The sequence below is a fragment of the Melanerpes formicivorus genome, unplaced genomic scaffold (genome assembly GCF_026170545.1).
Source record: "Melanerpes formicivorus ecotype bairdi unplaced genomic scaffold, bMelFor1.0.p_v2 SCAF_30, whole genome shotgun sequence".
Classification (NCBI taxonomy): Eukaryota; Metazoa; Chordata; class Aves; order Piciformes; family Picidae; genus Melanerpes; species Melanerpes formicivorus.
Window position 1 is genome coordinate 4,751,283 of NW_027142382.1, and position 24,004 is coordinate 4,775,286.

The 24,004-nt window shown below is 39.4% G+C and overlaps 1 protein-coding gene across 15 annotated transcripts in view; it reads right to left on the bottom strand.

The window, feature by feature from the left end:
- Nucleotides 1–990: 990 nt before the first annotated feature.
- The window catches only part of CASK (calcium/calmodulin dependent serine protein kinase), a 211,115-nt gene continuing 188,101 nt past the window's right edge, over nucleotides 991–24,004 (bottom strand). For 6 of the 15 annotated variants that reach the window (XM_068155114.1, XM_068155111.1, XM_068155107.1 and 3 more), the window contains 8 exons: nucleotides 21,079–21,275; nucleotides 19,738–19,853; nucleotides 14,370–14,450; nucleotides 14,198–14,278; nucleotides 11,047–11,249; nucleotides 8,877–8,960; nucleotides 6,625–6,651; nucleotides 991–2,109 (listed from right to left, as the gene is read on the bottom strand). In XM_068155114.1, coding sequence (XP_068011215.1) covers nucleotides 1,933–2,109; nucleotides 6,625–6,651; nucleotides 8,877–8,960; nucleotides 11,047–11,249; nucleotides 14,198–14,278; nucleotides 14,370–14,450; nucleotides 19,738–19,853; nucleotides 21,079–21,275 — 966 coding nt within the window. In that variant the 3' untranslated portion in view covers nucleotides 991–1,932. The remainder of the gene's footprint in view (nucleotides 2,110–6,624; nucleotides 6,652–8,876; nucleotides 8,961–11,046; nucleotides 11,250–14,197; nucleotides 14,279–14,369; nucleotides 14,451–19,737; nucleotides 19,854–21,078; nucleotides 21,276–24,004) is intronic. The other 9 variants (XM_068155115.1, XM_068155112.1, XM_068155108.1 and 6 more) reach the window with 4 other exon arrangements.

Genomic DNA, 24,004 nt, shown 5'->3' on the forward strand with positions numbered 1-24,004 from the left:
GAGCAGCCCTTCCATCAGTTACAGCTGATAGTTCCACTCTGAGAACACCCTTAGCATTTTAACATAAACACTAAGCTCCATACTATATGACAGCACAGCCAACTAAGCTTTGAAGAGAGATCATTATAAGGGAAAGGGTATTTCCAACACCAAAAAAGAGGCAGAGGTGTTTGCTTCTGTTAACCATTTCCAGACAAAAATGCAAACCATCTGGGGCAGTTAGAGCATGAAGAAGGGAAACAAGACACCAGGCCAGCACATGGTTGTATTTCCTCCTCACTTGGCTCTGCTCTAATTCTGCATCATTTGAATTTGTGCTTGCACAGCTGGAGCAGAGTCCCTGAAACAGACTAGCGGTGGCGCCCCTATGACAGCCTTCCCTAAAATAACGCTTTCCTTGTCTCGCTGCACGAGTCACTGATTTGGTCTGAAGACTCCCTGGGACGAAATGAAGGACCCAAAAGCATTTAATTGTTGAACACATAAAAGGAAGTATATTTAAAATAAAAAAAATTGGTCAGACTGTAGAGTCAATTACCGCTTGGAAAGGAATTTACAGGGCTGTTGGAGACGAGTCTTTCGGAGCAGCCGGCGTGTCGCGGTGCCTGAACTGGTTTCTTCGTCACACAGTTATTTTTTTCCTTTCAAAATGTGTGCATTGGTTTTTTTTTTGTTTGTTTGTTTTTTTTTTTCTTCTTCTTCTTTTTTTTTTTTTTTTAAAACAATTACATACATATTAAAAATTGGCATCTCTTGGCTTAAACTCAATTAAAACGTTAATACTCTCAGACAACACGGATCCGAAATGGTGAAACCAGTTAGTTGCCCCCTCCCACCTTACAACAAATTAAATCGAGACAAAAATTACAAACACATTTCACTACATGATTATTATTAATAAAAATCAGTTCTGCTTTCTTGTTGGTTTTGTGGTTTTTTTTTTTCCTCCCCCCCCTTTTTTTGCCCTTTCCCCCCCACCTCCCCACCCCCTTTTCTTTTTTATAAAGTTGCCCAAAATGCAAGGGATGTGCATAGGTTTACAACTTAAGTCAGAATAATGTTTTCGCTTTTATTCCCTTGGGTAGGTGTTCCCATGAACGGAATGTACTTTGCTGTAGATTACAGGTTTTATCAACACAGATACACCAACAGCATGAACGCTTGCGACTGTCCACATGCATTAAGAGTCAAGACCCAATTTTCAAATTCCTAAAAGAGTTTGTTACAGAGTTCTTCAAAGAGACAGTATCACGTTAGCTGGATGTTGCGCTAAAGTACTTAAAAATGCTAGCCTAGGGGGGAAACAAACGAACGAACGAACGAACGAACGAAGGAAAGCGAAGAAAGGCCTTTCAAATTGATGAGTTTGTTTCGTAACCACTAGACTAATTACTTCAAATAAATAAAGGAAAGCAAAAATATTCCAATCCATAAAAATCAGACTCTAAAAAGAAATGTAGTGATCCACCCCCGAGTTAAGGTAACAGAATCATATTATTATTATTACTATTAAAATAGATTATAGAAAGCAGCATCTATTTTGTGCAGTTTGTAGGGGCCCTCGAAATAAAAAGCTATGATTTCCCAAAAATAGAACATTCCAAAGGACTGAATAATACATACATTGAAAGATACATATTTTTTTTTATTAATGTTTAGGAGAAATGATTAAAAAAACCCCAAGAACCAAACAAAAAAAAGGGAAGATACTGTCTCTTTAAATTAGTGTTTCGGTTTTCTTTTTCCCCCTCCTCCTATCTATTCGGACATGACAATAATTATATTTTAGGTCACACTACATCTAGGTAGTCTCTAGGGGCCAAGACCTGTTGACACAAGGTCAGTAACGAAGAGGTTTTCCATGTATGAGGTGGTTCCCAGTAATAACAGATTTGTTTTGCTTTTTATCTCCTCAATTCTCTCGGGACTGCTCTAGTAGACCCAGGAGACTGGGACCCACTGTGAGGCTGTACACACAAGCTCGATGGCTTCCTCCAGGTGCCTGATAGTTTCATCAATTTCATTGTTGATAATTGTTAGGTCAAAGTAGTGTGCATATGTTCTTTGTAAGATTTCAGACTCCTTCTGCAGGCGTTGAAGAGATTCATCCTGTTTGGTGGTTAAAAAAGAAAATGAGAGAGAGAGACAAGTTGGATCCTTTCGTTCTCTTCCTACAGCAGCTTTCTAACTGCTGCTTACAGAGAAGGAAACAGGCAAGAAAAGGCCTAGGGAGCCTACATGGTTTAGATGCCCCCCACTATGTGGAAATCACATGGGAGAAATGGTACAATTTCTCTCTTGAAGCTGACATTCAAACAGCACTTGGTTATTGGCATTACTTGAGACAAACCACAAATCTAGTGTTAAAAAAGCAAGGCAGAGAATGGAAGAAAAGCAGCACAGACACGAGCAATGGAGACCATATGTGAATAAGAAGTACACAGTGCTTTACGAGCAATTGGGCCTATGTCCAGGTAAGAACACAGGTCACAGGAGAGGCTATATTGTCAGGTGTCAGCTCTTTCCAGTTTTGGTAATGCTTTCCATTCAACATCAGTCTTCTAGGTCTACTTCCTTTAATCAAAATTTGCTGATAAGGAAGTTCCCACTCTGCATTACTCTGTGGTTCCTGTTTCAGAACATGCCATTTCCAGCATCCCATACAGCCCATTCTTGGGAAGGACACACGACAGCAGGCTGGCGCTCTCCAGGACTTTGTGACAATGTCCCTGCAGAACCAAGCGCACTGTACTTTGTGGCTGCGCTGCCAGACTTTGTGCAGTCAGCAATGCTACAACCATGGGCTTTGTTAATGAGCTCTGCCTTCCTGAGAGCCCGCAAAAGCCTTCTTTCTAGGGCTCTGCAGCAATTATGATTTTGAACTCTTCCTGAAAATTCCCTTAGAAATGAAAAAAACAACCCACCCAAACCCAATAAACAAAATCCTGCTTTCAGGAACCTTGAAATAGCCACAGGGAAGTAATCAAGTGTTTTCTACCTCACAGGTCGGGGATGGTTATAAGGGCAAAACTATCTATCAGCAGTATTGACTCCTGCTGCTCTGTGATCTATAGTGTCACCCTACTTCATCAATCAGCTGAGATACCCTTTGTGATAACACAGTTTTAGGCTCCAGGAAGCACAGACACTGTGCCTATAGCTGTTTTCAAAAGAAATTATTCTGTGAAAGGAATTTTTATCCAGCTAATAACAGACTCCTCCCCTCCCTTTTTTTTCTGTTTGAATTTCCCAACTATTTGTAATTATAGCAGAACAGTGGCTTTCAGGTCCTCCAAAGGGAACAACCTACACTGAGACAGTTCTCCTTCCCAGTAGCTATGAAACCAGCCACTTCTGGAGAAGTTCTCTATCAAAGTTACAGTTCTGCTTCTTTTCTGAAGCTGCAGCCCCAAATGAGGGGGATGATGTTGCCATCACTTGATATACATTCAAAGTCAGATTGCTCCTCACATCCTCTCCATCCAAGGGATGCTCCTTGTACAGACCATTATGAATTGCAAGTGATGCTTGAAACTTCTGTAGAAAACAGTAGTTCATGCAAACTTAATTTATGCTATTAACAAATTGGGCAACAGGGAGCAATAATAGTAAATATTTTGGTGGTGCATTTCATATGGCCCAATATCTTAAAGCCAAAAACCTAGTTAGGTAAACTGCCAAGTTCTCATAGATTCCAAAAGAGACATCTATTTATATCAGCAGAGGACCTACATTTGAATGCTTAAATTAACCTACACAGGGAAAAAAAATAAATCATACTTGTCAAGCAGAGTATTTACAGTGCTTAACATAGCTCACTGAGATCAGTATTTTGGCTATGGCAACCCCATGCAGAGCTACAGGCTGGGGTCAGAGTGGCTGGAGAGCTCCCAAACAGAGAGGGACCTGGGGGTGCTGATCGACAGACACCTGAATATGAGCCAGCAGTGTGCCCAGGTGGCCAAGAGAGCCAATGGCATCCTGGCCTGCATTAGGAATAGTGTGGCCAGCAGGAGCAGGGAAGTCATTGTGCCCCTGTACTCTGCTTTGGTTAGGCCACACCTTGAGTCCTGTGTCCAGTTCTGGGCCCCTCAGTTTAAGAAGGACATCAAGACACTTGAACATGTCCAGAGAAGGGCAACAAGGCTGGGGAGAGGCCTTGAGCACAGCCCTGTGAGGAGAGGCTGAGGGAGCTGGGATTGTTTAGCCTGGAGAAGAGGAGGCTCAGGGGTGACCTCATTGCCCTCTACAACTACCTGAAAGGTGGTTGTAGCCGGGAAGGGCTTAGTCTCTTCTCCCAGGCAACCAGCACCAGAACAAGGGGACACAGTCTCAAGCTGCTCCAGGGGAGGTTTAGACTCGAGGTGAGGAGGAAGTTCTTCAGTGAGAGAGTCATTGGTCATTGGAATGTGCTGCCCAGGGAGGTGGTGGATTCACCGCCCCTGGAGGCATTCAAGAGGAGACTGGATGTGGCACTTGGTGCCATGGTCTAGTCTTGGGGTCTGTGTTGATAGGTTGGACTCGATGATCCTCGAGGTCCTTTCCAACCTAAGTTATACTGTGATATTTAAAGGCAGTCTTAGCAAAATCATATTGCACCTTTACAAGAGTTTTAATCCTGTGGCACAAGGCTAAAAGTACCTGAAAAAAACACTATGAAGCTTTAGAATTGTTAAGACTTAAGTAGCTTTCTAACTGCTATTAAGATTTCCTATTGGTGTCATCTTTACTATAAGCATGAGGATGAACATTACTCACTAAAGCATCTATCTTACTGCGACTGACAACAAAAACCTGAAACACTGGCAGCTATCTCAGCTTAAAAACCCTCAGCTGGTGGGTAGAGAAGAATATTAGCATGTACCTGGCACAAGCAGATGTCACAAAGCTAACAATTAAAAAAATGAATTAAATGCTAATATTTTTCTGCCTTATCTTCCCCTTCTGTTGTAGTTGGGAATATCTACATTTCCTAGCCTGTTGGAAATGCAAAGCATTTCTTCCTTCATCTAGGGGCACTAACAAGTTTGGGATAGGCCACTGCAGCAGTTTTCAAATAGCTTCCAAGTTTTTCAAGTTCTACAACAGCAACAACAACAAAAGAAGTTCTTGGGTGTGGTTTTTTATTTTTAAAAAGTAATAATAATAAAAAGTTAATTTTAACTTATTGTTGTTTTTTCAACTTCTGAGGCCAAATTTCACCTGGGTTTGCGGTAAGAGCATTTATTTGTGCATTCAAACCCATGCCAGAGTCCTGCCTGTAAGGCTTAAATGCCAAAATTCATCTTCAAAGCTAACACTTCCTCAGTGTTTTTGCTGTGGTATGTTCCTGACAGTCTCTCTAACATTTCTTAATTACATTTTGAAGAGTGAACATCCCAGATCAATAAGAATATTCTCCAGCAGTTGTGCTTCCAGTAGTATCAAGAAAAAAGATGCTTAGCAAAATGTTCAGCTACCTGCAGGCAGACAAATGAATGTCAGCAGCTTCAGTAATTTCACATTTAGGAGCAGAACATCCTTTCTTCTTCCTTCAGCATTCCTGCAGTAGGTATTTTATGCAGGCCTAGTTGCAGTGTGCCCACTATTGGAACAGACTTTTCTTTCCTATCACTGGAATTCAGTTCACTTTCCTAATATTGTCTCCATCCACAGCTGGGACAGAATGGAGTGAAACATGGCTTTTATCCACAAAATCTGTCCCACATGCATAATGGCCACCAGTGATATCTTTGGTCTCTGAGGGCTGGTTTTCTCTGTTCTTAAAGTACATAGGACAATGTCTGCCACTTGTGACAGTCAAACAAAGGACTAATATTCCCTTCTAAGGCTGTGACTATGTATAAACATGACATCAGGACTTTGCCAATTCTGCTCCAACAGAAATTCTCCTCAAACAGCTGCTGGGACTGTAAACTTCTTAAGAAAAATTCCTTTTATTCTTTGGCTGTAGGAAGAGAGGAAGCATAGATAAAACTCAGAAGAATTTGGCTCAATAAAGATTTACATATGGCTCAATAATGACTTAGATCAAAAACGTGGAGCCTGCCAACTTCTCTCTGCTGCTGTCTGGGCAATGGGAGATAGAAAACAGCTGGAAGAATGAGGAACTACTCCAGTGTTTCCTGATGTGCTCTCTCCTCTCTCTGGCTCAGCACAGCAATAGCCTAATTTAAGTTGTGATTATACAGGAGGATACACTCTGGAAGATTTCCCATATGATTTAAATTGGTCTTCTGCTTTGCAGAATTGCTCATAGTGCACTGCTATATTCAGTTGGAAAGCATAACGTTTTGTCTCCTAACTCTTGCTGTGTGGTCCTTGATTAAGGAGATATTTTGTGTGGTCTGTGATAAACCAAAGTGTCTCAAGAGAGATACCTCCAAGATCTGGTGTCTGCACGGATTTTGCCATGAAGTTCAAATGTACAGCTCTAAGAGTAGAAATTTTACTGTCTAGCTTCTTTTTGCTAGCAGGTAGTTCTAGCACAGCTCTCTAAAGCCATTATTGCATTATATTTTTATTCCAGTGGCGAAAGTAATGTTGAATGGGAACAAGCAAATCTACATTCTATAACTACTGAAATAACTAGGACTCCCTTGTCAGCCCCTAGCTGGTACTTACAGGCAATTTTCTGCACCATTTTGGCAGCTATGTACAATTAGTACGAGCGCAGGAAAACGAAAAGAAAAGCAAAGATGAAATTTAAGAAAACATAAGGGGGCTGGGGAAAGGACAGTTATTTGCAGAAGTGCTTGCAAAACGTGTAAATAAAACAGAGCAGGATAAAAGGATAAACAGGAAGGGATACTTGTTATGCAAATGAACCTTTCAAAAAGGAGGCATGAATGGGAAACGCGAAACACACACTCTTCACCCTTGTTTGCTGCCTTGCAGGCTGCTAAAACACACAGACACAATTTGCCTATCTCCATGCAGCCCAGTGAACATTAGAAAGTGAATCCTCTCTTTGGGCAAGGTCCATTGCTATTTCTATTTCCTGCTCCTCCCTATCCTTAAGCTTAGTTGATTAATGAATTAGCATGCTTTGTAAGAGTGGCATCAGTTGAGCAATTCATGTGCCTGAGTGAGACTCTGTGTGCACAGAGACTTTAGTCACAAGAGCTTAAAATAAAGACAGAGTCTTACAGCATGAATGCAAATATTTAGAATGTAATACTTATACTAATATTTCTTTGGCATGAGCAAATATCTCCCCACCACTACTCTATAAAAGGTACATTTCTGTCCTCTTTCCAGTGTACCACAGAAACAATTTTCTCCCTCATAGGAACTGTCTCCAATGTCTAAGTACCACTAGCAGATGAGTGAGGTGACAGAAGACTGTCTGGGAGGTGAGATGAAGGTGTAGAGGCAATAAACTCAGGCAATTGCACAGCTCCACAGGACACCTGGCTGCCTGAGCGCTGCTGTAAGCACAGTGCTTGCCTGGTAACATCCTAAGAGACTCTTTTGTTAAAGTGATGCCATGTCATTTGCTTGCACAGAGGCAAATTCAGTGTAGAATCCAAAATGGTAGTATGGTTTTTGAGATTGTACTGATTTACAGCATACAACAACTCAGCAGCCAGACAAACTGTCACTTCCCCAACACTGCAAATTGTAATGTTCCAAGAGGTCTTCATCTGTGCAATCGTAACATTTATCATTTAGGCTACGGGCCCATTAGACAGTGAAACAATGTAATTTAACAGATCCCTTTTCCCCCTTCTGTTTTCCCTCCTAGCTGTAATGTTTTCACTGCTGCTTCTGGCAGCCAGAGCCTTTGTGAGCTGCATGAAACCAACAAATACCCAACATAGAGCTGAGGTAGCTTGCTAAAGGATCTGGGAAGTGCCATGGCAGTGTATGTCCCTGGAGCAAGTTAGAGAGAATGACTCTCTTTAGTAACAGTGAATTAGTAGAATGTCTCATATGCCAGTAAAATTGCAGCTCCAGGCCAGTATGTTTCACTTTCTATGGGCTGTTTTAATAATCATTCAGGGTATTTGCCTTAAAATATGTTTGCCTTGTTTCTTATTCTCCTGAAAATAATGTCATAGTTTCATACTTTCGATACTGTAACTACGTTTCTAAAGAAACAGACTATAGATACGGGGCTTCTGAGTTTACTTTGGTGTGAGCAAGGAGACATTTAGGAGATCTGAAACAGGTCCATGGTCAAATCCAATAGATTAAATACCTTAATATAATGGGTTAAAAAAGGCTGAGCAGATAAAGTGTTTGTATAAATACTGTCTGCCCTGTTGTGAGCTAAATCTAGAACTGTTTGATATCATCTTCAAAATCAACAGCAATCTGCAGAGCAGATACTTCATAAAAACTACTTAGGAAATTCAGGAGGTGGAACTCCATGAATGCTTAACATTATTCCACGAGGAATTAACCTTTGGTCAAAGTTTCCAACTCTTAAGAGAAGAGCCTTCAAAAGAAACATGCCTATTTCTGGTATAAATTTTCTGTATAGAAAAATTACTAAGGATAAAGGTGGGAGAACACACTCATTTCTTCAGCTCAGGCCAGATGTAATCTAGCACTGCAACTCAAGAGTCGAGCAATTTGTGCTAATGATTTGTCAAGGATTTGGAAAAGGATCTTTGAGCTAGGGCAGGGAAGGAAGTAATTATTTTTAGAACGAAATATGTGGATCCTCTGACTTGAAGTTCATATCTTGAATTAGAAAAATCAGTTCATTTTCAATAAATACATCTCAGTCTACATACTAATGCTGCTGGTACAGCTGCCTCTCTGCCCCTCCATCAACAGACAGGAAAATAACTAGAGTCTTATCTGGGTATCTGATTCTTACCCTTAATTCTGTTTCTGATAGAATATTAGAGTGCAATATGCCATACCTCATTAATGCCTGGGGTGATCGTAGGTGCAGCAATAAAAACAACAAAAGGAGCAAACTCTGCAGTTCTCAGGACCTTCAATGCCTAGGTGAAAAAAAAAAAATAATCAGATACTTTAGAAGAACTCCCCAACAATTAATGTGAAATAAGTTTTAGTCACACAAGCAAAATCATCATTTACTAATGCTAGTATTTGTTTTTAACTGACCTGGAGACAAGACCTTAGTAACACAAACAATTTTTTGCATGATTTTACATTTTTTTGGTGGTCAAACTGTGTATTTATCCATACTTAAAGTGAGTTTTCAGGACAATAAAAGCTTCAACATAAGCTCAAAGAAGTTCTCCTTATTCAGCCTTAAAGAGCGCAGAAATCTGTTCGCATTTAAACTGATTAATACCATGTAGAAAAATTCAGTCATGCCATAAATATGGAAAACAGTCAACTGTATTCTGTATTCAACAGAACAAATATTGATTAGAACATAACTTCTTGGGGTCTTTTTCTACCTAGCAACACAAATCATCTTCTGACACAAATGGAAATGTGATGTGAGAGGTTGGAAGTTTTTTATTAAGTACAGTGATTGAAAAAAATCAAGCATGGCACTAATGCTGCACCAATCCCCCCAGCCAGATCTACACAGAGAGTCTCATAAAACACTTGACTTGGGCCTAACTTACTGAGTGACACACAGAGCTGCCATATGTGAAACTTTGGTGTAGATCCAAGATAGACTGAGGCATGTAAATACACCTCAACTGAACTGATGGACAAGATAAAGTAAGACTACTAAAGGTTAGTCTTCTTTGCTCCTTCCACTTCCCTGTCTTTGTAACTGTTTGGTTGGTTTTGTTAAACAAACAACCAACCCCCCACAATCTACCCTTTTGCCAAGCTAAAGAGGTTTTTCATATTGGCTGCTTGAAACCCACCTCTATCTATCCCCTATGCCAAGGTCCTCTACACAGGAGGTAAAGTCCATATGCGAAACCTAAGAAAACTCACATGACTACGAGCCCCAAGGGAAAACAAGCAAGCAGTATGAGATAACTAGGAAGAAGCCCACAAACAAGCTGGCCTTAATGAGCTGAAATGGATGCATGAGGAAGCTGGTTAAGAAACAGGCCTGCTAGACATGCTGGAGGAAGTATAACAAAGGCAGCTGTTACCAAATGTAAATATACCCTAACAAAGATGAAAATGATTTCTGAGAATTGTAATGCTTCTGAATAATGCAAGTTGAAAATGTTTATTAAGAGAGTTTGTTTTTAACCCCTGCATCATTTGAACTAACTACAAAAGCTGCTCTCCCTGTTACATGTGGGGGTTTATTTCTCGGTACAGCACCACACCAGCATGCTATGTGAACTGTCCTAAATAATTCAACCAGGTATCTCATTTCTATTATGAAATTCTTAATGAATTTGAATCCATTCTCCAAGAAGAATGAAGGTGGCAAATTTAAACACAGAATACTGATCACAATTTTGTCTTCCCTGACATTACCTTCAATCTGCTCATGTAAACAGCACATTTGTTCATATTCATGTTGTCTCATTTATAAACATCCCTGTGAAAGTTGTGAGTACATGGATGTTTCAAAGGAAATATATCAGTTTTCCACTGAAGATTTTATATTAAGAATGAACAAACTATTAGTATTTCTGATCTTCCCTCTTGCCCTCTTCCCAAAAGTATCATACGGCAACATGGAAAGGGGTTGATAAAGTAACAGCACTCCTCTGATCATTGTGCAAGCGGGATCAGTCTCAGTGACTGACCACGAATGTTTCTGACCATGCTCAATGAGCAAGAGTCACTTAGGAACAGGATTATCCTCTGATAAAGCATCAAAAAGGAGGTTTTGAAAGCCTCTGAGCATCACTCCTAGCAGGCAATGCAATGACTTGTTTTGCTGTGGTTCACTGGACAGGAAGTTACATGCTAAGTACAGTTGCAACCTACACTGCTTACAGTCCAAGCTAAACAATTAATCTGTTTCTGCTATATGCTCTTCTAACCAGGCCTTGGTTTTCCAGGGACTTTTGTTCCACATGACTGTATGCATTACTTATCTGGGGTGCAATCAACAAAAAGAAATACACCTCAATAAAATCAAGATGAAGGATTTGTGATGAGTCCCATTATCTACTTCTAATTTGTTACCTGAGGTTCTACATCAAGTATTGCAATTAGTCCCTGCTCATGGATCTTTCGTATTGTTTCCAGTTTTGTCCCATACATTGCATCCTCATGGCTGCCATATTCCAAATATTCATTGTTTGATATATCCTGCATCATTTGGTCATGTGATACAAAGTAGTAATTTTTCCCATTTTCTTCATCTTTCTTTGGAGGTCGGGTTGTGTCTGAAAGCACAAAACACAAAACATTTTTAGGACAAAAAGCAGTATTAAGCTTATCTGGAGCATCTCCCCTATGAGGAAAGGCTGAGAGAGAGCTGAGACTGTTCAGGTGGAGAAGAGATGGCTCAGAGAGCATCTCATCAATAAGTACAAACATCTAAAGCAAAGGTATAGAGAAGATGGAGCCTATCTCTTTTCAGTGACATGCAGTAACAGGACAAGAGGCAATGGGCACACACTGAAACATGGGCACAGGAGCTGCTCTCTGAATGTCAGTGTCCTACTTTTGCTGGGACAGAATTGCAAGCCAGCCACAGGCTACAGGCCATTAACAGTTCTGAGTCAGCCAGGACAGCTGACTTGAGCTGGCTCACGGGTGTATCCCAGACCATGAGCTTCATGCTCAGTATAAAGAAGGAAGTTTGCTGTGGAGAGGGGAACTTCTTGTTAAGTTGTTTTCTCACTCTGCTCCTCTTCTCTTTCCTGTTCTTGAATGTTCATGGATGTTGTGACTTCTGCACTTTTGCTGGGCTGAATATAACTTGTATTGTCAGTGGTGTCAGTTTGGCTATATTTTCTTTTCAATCTTTGGGTCATCAGATGGTAGAATGACTGCTACAGTTTAGCCCCAGATAGAGGCTAAATGTAGACGGTAAGGGAACACTTTTTCACTGTGAGGGTGACTGAGCAGTGGTGTAGATTGTCCGGAGAGGCAGTGGAGTCTCCATCCTTGCAGATATTCAGAAGTTGTCTGGATGCAGTCCTTGGCAACTGGCTCTAGGAGGCTCTACTTGATCAGGGGACTATATCACCTTTGGATATCACCTATTCTGTGAGTCTGTAGGCCATCTGCTCCTTGCTTCCTCACAGGCACACTGATACCCACTTGCCTTTTTCTATGTAATACTCTCTCATATATACTGATTTACTTTCATGTATTTCCACTATCATGCTTAAGTTGGTGACATATCTGAAGTACTGCATCTCTTCCCCCTCTATACCCATACCTTCCAACAATCCTAGAGGAATGTCAAACAAGGTATCAAAAAATTGTACTCATCTTCTATTTTTAGTTATACCTATTACTATTCTGAGGATTAATTAGCAATGTACTAAGGATCAGTTAGCATATTTCAAGGATAAAACATTCTATAGAAATATAGATCACAGTTATTTTGAGGAATTAAAGAACAATGGATTATATAAACCATGTAATATCACTATTCTACTCACTGCTGCCCTAGGTCTGCTGAACTTACATTTATTTTTCCCTATACCCTTTTCTTTTGTAAAGGATACTTGTGTATTTTTTCCTTTTCTTCTTAAATCTTATGAGGTTTTCTCCTGAGTGTGATGGTTTAAGTCTAAAAAGTGGGTCAGGTCCTGATTACTTTTCAAGAGGTGGAAGCTAGTTAGCACTAACATCCTTTTAAAATACTGCTTTTCCAGCCTTATGCGGTAAGATATCTGGCCTACTAATCCTTGTAATTAAGTACCACTGCGTGTGACATGACCTTTTATGACCAGGTTTTCAGTACATTGATCATTTCTTCATAAAGTACTCCTCAAAACTCCACACTCAATGTAAGGCCTATCTCAAAAGGTCCTTACTCCTACTACTGTTTTGCAGAAGAATGAAGCAAATGCAGTAAAATCCATGCCTGAGAGCTGGAGAGAATAAATTCAATTGCCTGGAGCCAGTTGAAAGACAGAGCAGATTCACATAATACTTAGAGTGCCTATGATACATTTTTAATTATGATCTCTTTATCTCACAGAATGGTAGGGGTTAGAAGGGAACTCGGGAGATTGAGTCCAACCACCCTGCCAAAGCAGGATCACTTAAGGAAGGCCACACAGGAACACATCCAGGTTAGACTCCAGAGAAGGAGCCTCTGCAGCTTCTTTGGCCAGATAAAGGTTTCTTCCCAATCCAGGTTATATTTTTTTCTTATGGGAATTATTCAGAGTTTTAGACTGGAACAGCCTTGGTGTTTCACCTGAACTAAAAATGTATGATTAGCACAAAAACCTAAGTATGTTTTAGAATCATCCTACATTAAAATCATTTAGGGTAGAGAGAAATATGCTTGACAAGAAATTTAGTGAATATTTAGAAACATCTTATGTAAAAGTAGTGACACTTATTGCCTCTCTTTCTGGAAAAAAAACCAACAAACCAAAACCAACCACAAATGATGAAATATACCCAGTCCTATCACAGTTCCCAGCCTTAAGACAGCTTCCACCTCAGCAGAACTGAACACAAGTGGTAGTACAATGGGTGCGTTGCCAATGATGACACAAAGAATTCTGCAGCACCTGTGCTCAGGTGGCCAAGAAGCTCAATGGCATCCTGGCCTGTAACAGGAGTAGTGTGGCCAGCAGGAGCAGGGAAGTCATTGTGCCCCTGTACTCAGCACTGGTTAGGCCACACCTTGAGTCCTGTGTCCAGTTCTGGGCTCCTCAATTCAAGAAAGATGTTGAGATGCTGCAATGTGTCCAGAGAAGGGCAACAAAGCTGGTGAGAGGCCTCGAGCACAAGCCCTATGAGGAGTGACTGAGGGAGCTGGGATTGTTTAGCCTGGAGAGGAGGAGGCTCAGGGGAGACCTTATTGCTGTCTACAGTTACCTGAAGGGTAGTTATAGCCAGGTGGGGATTGGTCTCTTCTTCCAGGAAACCAGCAACAGAACAAGAGGACACAGTCTCAAGCTGTGCAGGGGGAAGTTTAGGCTAGATGTTAGGAAGAAATTCTTCACAGAAAGAGACATTGGGCTGCCCAGGGGGGTGGCGGGGTTGATGTTCCTGGAGGTGTTTAAGAAAAGCCTGGATGAGGCACTTAGTGCCATGGTCTAGTTGATTAGCTAGGGTTGGCTGATGGGTTGGACTTGATGATCTTGGAGGTCTCTTCCAGCCTGGCTGATTCTGTGATTAAAGCATTGCTACTTACGGGGAATGGGGTAAGCAAATCTGTCGGGGTGTTTTGTGATGAGTGTGTTCTTTATGTGTCGCCTTCCAACACCGTGTGCACCTATAATCCACAACACAAAAATGAATTACAACTTTGCCACCAGGAGGGGTTCAAAACTACAGTTATGTTCAGAATAATAACTCAAAATTACCTAGTAAGACTAGTGTTTTCCTTTTGAATGCTGGCAGTTTTACTACTTCTTCGTATGTGACGAGATCTAATTGATCAAACACTAAAACACAAAAGAAATCCCCACAGAGGTAAGAAAAAAAAGGGCATATTAAGGGTGATAATTAATTGTGCTACAAATTATTCTTTTAGCAAGTTTTAGATTTACAACACACAGTAACATGTTATGGAAAACAAAACCATTTCATTATGCAATTTAAACAAAAGTGTTCATTTAAGCTGTTAAAAAGCAGTAACAAAGCTACTGAGATGCTCAGGGAAGTTTGCATGTCCTTTCATGCAGTGTTCAGCAGACCACAAAAATTAGCTGAAATGGCATGCCAGTCACATTTGCATTCCTAACAAATAGCAATACTAAAGAAAAATCAATCCATAGACAGTGACCAACATAAATAGGAGAACATCTATTTACACTGAAGTTAGGGATGCTCTCATAACCCTGTTTTAACAACTTCTATGAGAAATGTGGAGAGAAGAGTGGTAATGGTTTGTGGGATTTATTCCTCAAAACGACCATCATGTTAATTGTAATTAGAGTTCTCTTTAAACACACATGCTAGTTAAGTTATCATGCTTTTCAAACTTGTGACAGAATGAAGAATTCTAACAAAGTGATGGCATTACATAAAAGAACCTCCACCTTATTTAGGGGAAAAATTGTAGAAGTATCTCAGAAATAATTTCAATTGGATGAATTCAATCATGCCTGATCAGTCTATTGTCAATTGCCAAGGTAAGTAATGACTGAAAAATCAAGTTCTGTTCATTAAACTCAGCTTTTTTCTCCTGAGGCAAATAACACAATGGCTGGTAACTCATGCCAAATTGTACTAAAAAGAAGCTGGGAGGCAGTTAATTATGTTTGTAAGATTACAGCAAGCGGCAGTTGTGAGCAGAATGATGAACAAGAGCTTTCAGCTCCGTACTTAGGCATGCTGTAAAAAGAAGTGAGGAGAGGCTGCCTCTGAAACATGGGATCTTTGAATGTTTTGAAGTTCTGCGCTGGTTTATTCACCTCAGCTATATCCTATCCATTTTTTAGGATGTCTGGAGATATCCCCTCTACCCCTCCCCAGCCCCTTAGGGAAGCAGGCACTGGTGGAAGCTTTAGTTTGCTTGCTCCAGAAGTCCATGACCACCAAGATCAACATTAGGACTGTGGAGCCTACCAGAAGGCACATGGTCTTTGTACTAAAGTCCCAGTTAAGGCAGCAAGGGATTTAACTTAATGTATTTCTTTTTAGAGGGCAGATTTTTTAATTCAATGGCAGTCTTTTTACCCTAGGGAAAAAATACAACTACTTCAATTTAGTCAAACTACTAATCTGTCAGTTGATATATTCAACAATTTAAGGCACTGAAAAGACACAGACAGGAGAACTTGTTAGTCTATTTGAAGCATTTTGAATTTTATCTTAAAAAAGAACCTCCTTCAACCTTTCCCCAAATATTACAAGCAAGAATTTCATCTTATTTTTCTTCCATTCCACAAACATTGAATTCTCAAGACTCTCCTTTTTGCAACTTCACACTATTTCAACTAATTAGTCACTAATTTCATAACAGAAAGAGTTAAAAGATCTACCACACAGTAAAAAGTTTTACCAATCTAACCATCTAGGCCTGCAAGGATTTTTCCCCATTAGAAAATAATAATAGTAAAAAAAAAGAAGAAAAAAAATATCCACCCTTTATTTTCTTCTTGAACAAAATCACATTTTGTTAGATACAAACCACAGGAACAAACAATGATAACTATTAATGCCTTCATCACCAATTAGCAGCATGGAGATGTGCTTCAATCTACGTGGATTTAACTAATGATTTGTAGGGTTTTCAAATGGAAAAGAAAAGTGATTTAAAAAAAAATATATACACAAGAGATGAGGAATAGAGGGCACATTTAAAGGCTGAACTTCAATGCTTCTGTGTTAACTAGCTAGTAAAGAAAAGGGAGCTCTTGAAAGGAAACAGCAAGAAGCAAATAAAGAGGCATTGTCACTTGACAGGTTACTTACATGCACAGAGGCCATTGGGAGTAAGACAGCATGAAAAATGTACAGGGGTCATTGAGATATGGCTTGTAATATATTAGTAAAATAAAAAGTATATGCACAAAATAAACTTTACCATGCAATAGTCTAAACACCAGGCAAATAAATCACATTAAGAAATGATAAACATATTTTGTAGAAGCTTGGCAATTTTCTACGTTATGCGTAACGCGAAGCAGAGTTGCAGTATGTTCTGAAGAGTGTTCTTTTATGAAGTCCTGCAATACCATTTCAGTGAAATAAACACCACGTATCTAGATGTATCACTTCAGTACCTCTCTAAAGCATTTCTAAAAAATGCCAGTGAACCTCTAATAATGAAAAATGGTTAATTTTTTTCTGTGGGCTCTGGTTTAAAGTGCTAAGATGTATGATCGTGAAATTTTCTCTTAAAGGATGCGATACTGCAGAATCAAGTATGGGGGTAGGAAAAACAGGTTATTTTTTCTTGTAAAGCAGAATATATTTGCTTTTAATTATAAAAAGTAACTGAAATGTTCCCCTCTTCATAAATTGTCTCATTTTCAGAATAATTTTATTCTAGTTCTAGTAACTGGAGAAGAGGAGGCTCAGGGGAGACCTTATTGCTGTGTACAACTACCTGAAGGGTGGTTGTAGCCAAGAGGGAGTTGGTCTCTTCTCTCAAGCACTCAGCACCAGAACAAGGGGACACAGTCTCAAGCTGCATCAGGGGAAGTTTAGGTTTGAGGTGAGGAGAAAGTTCTTCACTAGGAGAGTTGTTCACCATTGGGATGGGCTGCCCAGGGAGGTGGTGGAGTCACCATCCCTGGCAGTGTTCAAGTGGGGATTGGATGTGGCACTTGGTGCCATGGTCTAGTCATGGGGTCTGTGGTGACAGGTTGGACTTGATCTTTGAGGTCTCTTCCAACCTTGGTGATTCTGTGATTCTGTAATATCCCAATATATCACATGGAAACCTCAGCTCTCCAAATCTCAGCTCACACAAATCTTAGTTGACTATGAAGAATTTTACTTGGTCAGTTCTTAGCACCCCAGTTCAGTCTCAACTCTATGCCAAAAATGACAGGGAAGTCCAGATAGATTACATATTGCTAAACAATTTATGAATATTATTCATATACATAAGAAAAACAAATTCTACTTTCTTTGAGAGCAAAATTCGGACATCCGGATTAGACTTTTCCCTTCCAAATTAATTATGCTTATTTTGGATCAAACAGAAGAAAAGATCTGTTTTTCATTCTGAGACAGATGCATTGAAAGCTTGCAAAAGCCAGTGCTGCCATATTTCTGACTAACAATACCAGACATGATAGCGTAGTTCAGACAAGGTATGTTTGTTACCATAGTTAAACTCTCACAAGCACCACAGCATTTCAGTGAACCTCTTTATATTCTACAGTTAGCAATATTCCTGGAATGTTACTGGCATCACCTTTAATATTTTAAGGACACTGAGATAAAGATTTCTGAGAGAACTCTATTCCAATCTATGCTTTCATTAACTTTTTGACTTCTTAGAGGGAAGGGGAAGTATCAAATGGTATTCTGAAAGGAAGAGTTTCTTTTATGGTCATTAGGATAATTTTTTCCACTTCTTAGAGGGAATGGGAAGTATCAGATGGTATTCTGTAAAGAACAGTTTCTTTTATGGTCATTAGGATAATTTTTAAGGTTCATGGTTCTAATTTTCACCAAATACTGCACACTGCTGTAAAGTGGCTAACAGCACTGTTGGTAGCAAGCACTAAGGCAGGCAAACTATGCCACTCAAAGAGCTGTCAATCTTCTCCCAAACATTCCCCTACATAAAGTTAGGAAAGTCTAAATTACCTTTCTGTCAGGGATTTAATTGATGCAAAGCTTTTGAGCTTTTTGCTGCTGAAGTATTGCCAGCTCCTTCTCCTTCCCTGGCTGTCCTTACTTTCCTTGTTCCTTTGTAGCATGCCACGCTTAGTCACACTGACACTAACTATATAGCTGCGCACTGTGAACTGTATTGAGAAATATGTCTGTCCTAAAGATCAAAAAATCAGTGGGGTTTTTTTGTTGTTCTTCAGTTAATCCAGTTAACAGCATGGCCACACAAAGTCTGACGGCCGAAGGAAGTAGCAATGTTGCGGGAAGGTATGCTGGGAGCAATTGGTAGTACTTTAAATCTGTCAAAGACTAGGTAATAGAATCCGGTTTATTCTCTGCAGTTTTAGTTAAAGTCATAATTAGTAAAACATGGCTCAGAGCTTCTGCAATGAAGTTGAAAAATTAAAGCAACCAGAGTGCTGAAGTAGCAAAAGGAAAGAAACAAATTAAAGCTTTTGACTTCTACTGGTAAGGGGTTTCTGGGTAACAAATGGTTTCATATTTACTGTGAACACCTTAAAGGTGACAGTGAATTGAGAGTGTAAATGACAATTGCTGTTTTTTGACTTTCTTGGCTTTTATTTAAAAAACACTTTTAATTAAACATAAACAGAGCAGTACTGATGTATTATGAGCTCTGATAATGCACACAGACTGTGCAGGTAAGAAGAAATGCACAAGATTTATATTGTTTAATTGATGTGTTCAAGAATGCACCTGGAAAAAGCCCAGACATTAACAGAAAAGATAAAATCCTTTCATTACACTGTTTGGATAGGTATATCTCTTACTTCTAATAAAAATCCCTGCAAGTCTCCCAAAGGACCACAACAACGTACTTATCATCACAGTATGTGATACCAATGCAATAGAAACAGTTTCATCACACTGAGTATTTCAGATTAGGAGAACTAAATTCCACTCATGGGTGAAGAGGGTCTTCTTTTTTCACTACTAAAAGTGATGAATTTTGTTTAGCATGGATCTCTTGCTCTACACTTCTACTTCCACAGTTCTATTTGGTAACACACTAACTACACAGTGGCTCTTACTCCACTTCCAGCCTGTAATGCTTCAAGAAAAATGGCCTTTCATGATATTTTCACATCTATAACCTGTAACTATAAACACATTATTAACAAGGATGCTACTAAAAACCTGTAGAGCACATCACAGTTATATGGATTGCAAAATTCACAACCTGTTGGCTTCTATTGCTCCTTTATTATTGCTGCACTTACACTGTTGGAACTTTCTTCTCACTAAGAGAAGCCAGAACAAGCAGAGGAATATTGGCATAATTAGAATTTCGCTTACATTTTCTTAAGTAACTCATTAGGTTTACATAACAGCGTAAGCTGAACAATCAATTGCAATGTTTAGAATGAAATAAATTCAACCTCCCCCAAAAATACTTTCCCCTCCCCCCCATACCTGCATTGTGCTTTGCCAAATATTTGTCTTTGTACTGCTTTTTTTTCTTTCCAAACCAAGTACAGCTGGCCTGTTGCTCCTGTTTGGTCTTCTCCATGGCAATACAAGCAACTCGCCTGGCATACAGAGGAGAGATTTTGGGGGTTTTTTGGTAATCAATGTATTTTTAAGAAGCCACACAATGAAATAAATAAATAAGACTTTGTAATTGTACAAGACTACAGTAATTTTTTAAAAATTACTTTAAAACACTTATATGCAGAGATATTTTCATATGAAGAACATCTTCTTTATGATAGATCATTAAAGCTCACAAATCAAGTGAGTATAGGAGGAAGGGCAACTACTAAAATAGCTGCAGACCACTGTGCAGGAGATTAGACTGGAAAAGCATGTGGGCTGGGAGACCACTATGCTCTAAATTACTTCAAAGTAAGTTAAATTGTGGAACTGTTTTGAGATTTATCTTTAGGATACAGTATAGCAATGTACACCATTGTCTCCCTCATGTCAGGGCTTGCAAGGGAGCACTTGAGATGGAAGGAAATGTCTTCTCTACATGTTCTCTTCTAGCAAATTCTCCCCTAGCCAGTCCAGGTGGCACAGGTGCTCTTAAAACCATTTACAGCACCCTAATTCTTTTATGTAGAAAATCTTGTAGGAAATATTTTGGGGTAAATGATGTATATTGATAAACTTTCTTGAGTTATGGCTATAACTGTCATGGCCCAGGACTTCCCTGCCAGAGTTTGTGTTGATACATTGAAAATATTTACTAAACTCTGTCTATGAGACTTTGCTTAGCTCTGCATTGCTTCTGCAGTACTCAGTGCCACTGCTATTCATTACATCTGTCATCCAGATATCTTGCACTGTGATTTCTTTCTACCATTTGGTTGCCACATGAAAAATGAGAAGGTGAGAAACTCCCAAAATACCCTCACTGACCTTTGTGCTTGATGTTTTACTAACACCTTATTCCTGCAGTACCTGCATGTAAACTCCACTAATGAAAACAGTTTAAAACCCAAAAGAGAAATTATTTTGACCTCCTTACAGAAACATTATTTATGTAGCTTTCAGTCCCATTTTTCTCTAGTAGATTATAAAGCACCACATTTACTGAAACAGGCTTATTTTTCTAATGTAACCACTCATGATATTGCATATAACTCTTACTGCTGCGCATATGTGAGGACAAAAAATCACCGATGCCACACAAGCAGAGGCAATACATAGTTTTGTGGCAAAAGAATTAGCTAGCTATACAACAATGAAAAGCACAAAAGAGAGAAATACAAGCACAGCTATATTCACTTTTATAGAAAACTTAAGTCATACCATTCCTGAAGTTCAGGAGAAGGAATAAGACCTGCAGTACCATTTTTTGAGTTCTCAAGTTTACCCTGCCACCAGTTGTGATCGTCTTTGCTTATGATTTGGATGATATCGCCAACTCGGAATCGGATGCCAGCTTCTTTGCAAGGAATGAGGTCATCCTTTGCTGGATCATATTCAAATTGTGCTCTTACATATATCTATAAAAAAGAGTTTATAAAAGACACTGCAATATTATTACTAGTACAGTATTACGCCTAACAGGTGACAATTTCATCGGCGCATGTAGCTACACATACTGCTTGCAACGAGCAAAGGAGGAAACAGAATGGCAAAAGCACAAGTGATAACTGAAACAGAAAAAAATTCCTCAGCAAACAATGGGGACATAGTGATGCTATTTTGATAGCTCATCTTTTCTACAGACTGTAAAACCCCAACAACAAAGATGAACACCTGTAATAAACTGATGGAGTCCCTCAAATCTATCATGCATCATTACAGACTGTAAGACTGTTGCAGACTGCAGTCTTTAGTTTCCAACTGGAGTCCCATCATATGTTTTAAATATAAAGGTCTTAGGCTGCACTACTCATTTGTTTTAGTATTTAGACTGAAAATTGAGTACCTTTTGAAAGATTAAATAGGAAGCCCTCTGTTGTACCTATCACACAGTTACTTGGGAGGAATCTGGGAATTCTTTTCATGTTTGGTTTTTTTTTATCAGTAGAAGTCTACACACCTAAATGAAAACTAACCATTTCAGTAACTTACTCTGTAAGGAACACTAACACCAAGAATTTAGATTCTGACTTCACAATTTAAATAACACACTAATTCTTGCTTTGTGTCTTTGTGAGGTCTCAACCCTCAGAAAAAAAAACCCCAACAAACCACAACACACGATCTCCAGGTTTGGTTGCTAATTACAGCCCCAAAGCATGCAATGATCTTAACACTGGAGTGAAATGTCATGTCCAAGATGGGCAGTATCTACAGCATATGAACTTCATGCATCACCCCAGAGCATCTCAGACAACCATGTATATTCTACTGCTGATTTTTTTAACTAAAAAGTGACTAGATTTAAAATAAAATAAATAAATTACATTGCAAAGCAATACCCTTGATTAAAACTGTAGCAAACACTTCTCCAGTTAGCTCACTCTGCTCCAAAAATAGTTGCAACTATGCAGTGCTAGCACTATTCAGGGCACGTTAGACGTTCATTTCTATAGTAATCCAATCTGCAACCCAACATATGAATGCATTAACTTTAAATGGCTAATCACTCCTCTCTTGTACCACTTTATCTGTTTACAGTGAGAGCATCAGATGATAACCCAAGTATAGAACTCAACTTTTAAAATACTAAATCTGACCCTTATTCTGTTGTGCAGGGAGTGTGCAGGGAGACAAGCAATGCAATAGTTTTTAATCCCCTGAAAAATAGGATATTTTGAAATCAATTGTGTTTATTTAGTAATTTGCTTCCTATGGAGTACTCTGTATTGAACCAATCCCTTGTTTCCCTTCAACCTTATCTAATATAGGTCTAGAAATGTAGGCAATATTTTTACCACCTAGAAACTTCCTTACTTTCCAACTGCTTGTGTCAGTGTGAGCCATCATCCACCATGTATTGGCAGTACGGAACACAGCAATGTACCTGCTGTCAAAGATGTCTTCAAAGATGACATGAATGAAAAGGTTGAATGACAAAAGGCTCCTGATATAAATAGGTAACTATAAATGCTATGACTATGAGGAACACCACTGAATATTGTGGTATTGCATAAATGAAGTCTCTTCTGGGAAAATTACTTTATGAAGAGGTGTGGCCATTTGAGGCTGTGGGTGCCTTTAAGAACCACAAAGTTAGAGACCCCCAGAGGGGCCAGAGTGGACTGGAAGGTGGACTGGACTGGAAATGTATTTCGTACCCATACGTCCTGCATCCCTATAAATCTGGCTGCAAAATCAATTTTCTCCCCTTCCCCTCTCCCTCTCTCCTCCCAGGAAGGATGCACAGGTTCTTATCTCTCTTGGTGGGGGAAGTGAGGCCTGGTGTCAGCCTTGGCAATGCAGCCAATTAGACCTGGAGCTGCCAGGCTGAGTTTGTACTTCCTCACAATGGTGTGGTATGGAGGGTACAGAGGCTTGGTAAGGAGGGGGCATGAAGGCTTGGGTTTGTTAGCCTGGTTTAAAGGGAGGTTTGTGTAAAACTTTGTCTTAGTGAGCTTCTGTGTTAAACCCAGACAATGGATTTTGGTGTATTTTATATGCTTTGCTATGCCTTGTACTGTTGTATGTAACTGTAAATAGCATTTCCATTTAAACTTTCTAATACTATCCAAACCTTAATGTGAGTGATTTCTTTTTCTTTTGCCCCTTTTGGAGCAAAAGAGCAATCTGTCTGCTCATTAAACTATAACAAGAAGCAAATGAAAACCTTATACAACAGCTTGGAAGGTCTTTCATAGAGTCTTTCCAGGATTACATTCAGGTAGTTGGAAACTTCAGAAGAGAAGGCTGGAAGAACTTTATAGCTGGAAGCTTTAAAAATGGGAAACAGTTGTATTAGATCTTCTGTCCAACTTAACCAGACAGCAGTATGAAAAGATTTTCAGAGAGAACAGATCATGGAGTTACTTGTTTCTTTTGAATGGAATTGCAAGAGTTGTTATTAAAATCCTTGCCAGAGAAAGAGGCCGAGTCCCCAGTTAAAGATTCAGAGGCAGATTCTGGAGGGGATATATATATATATATATATATATATATATATATGGAGATGAATCACAAATCACTTGATGATATGTGTGGATTTGGAGGCTGCTGTAAAAAATAATAAATACTTAAAATTGCATAGGGAATCATAGGGAATCCTCTGCAGAGCCCATAAGGGATTTCTTGGAATTCTCTGGAGAGT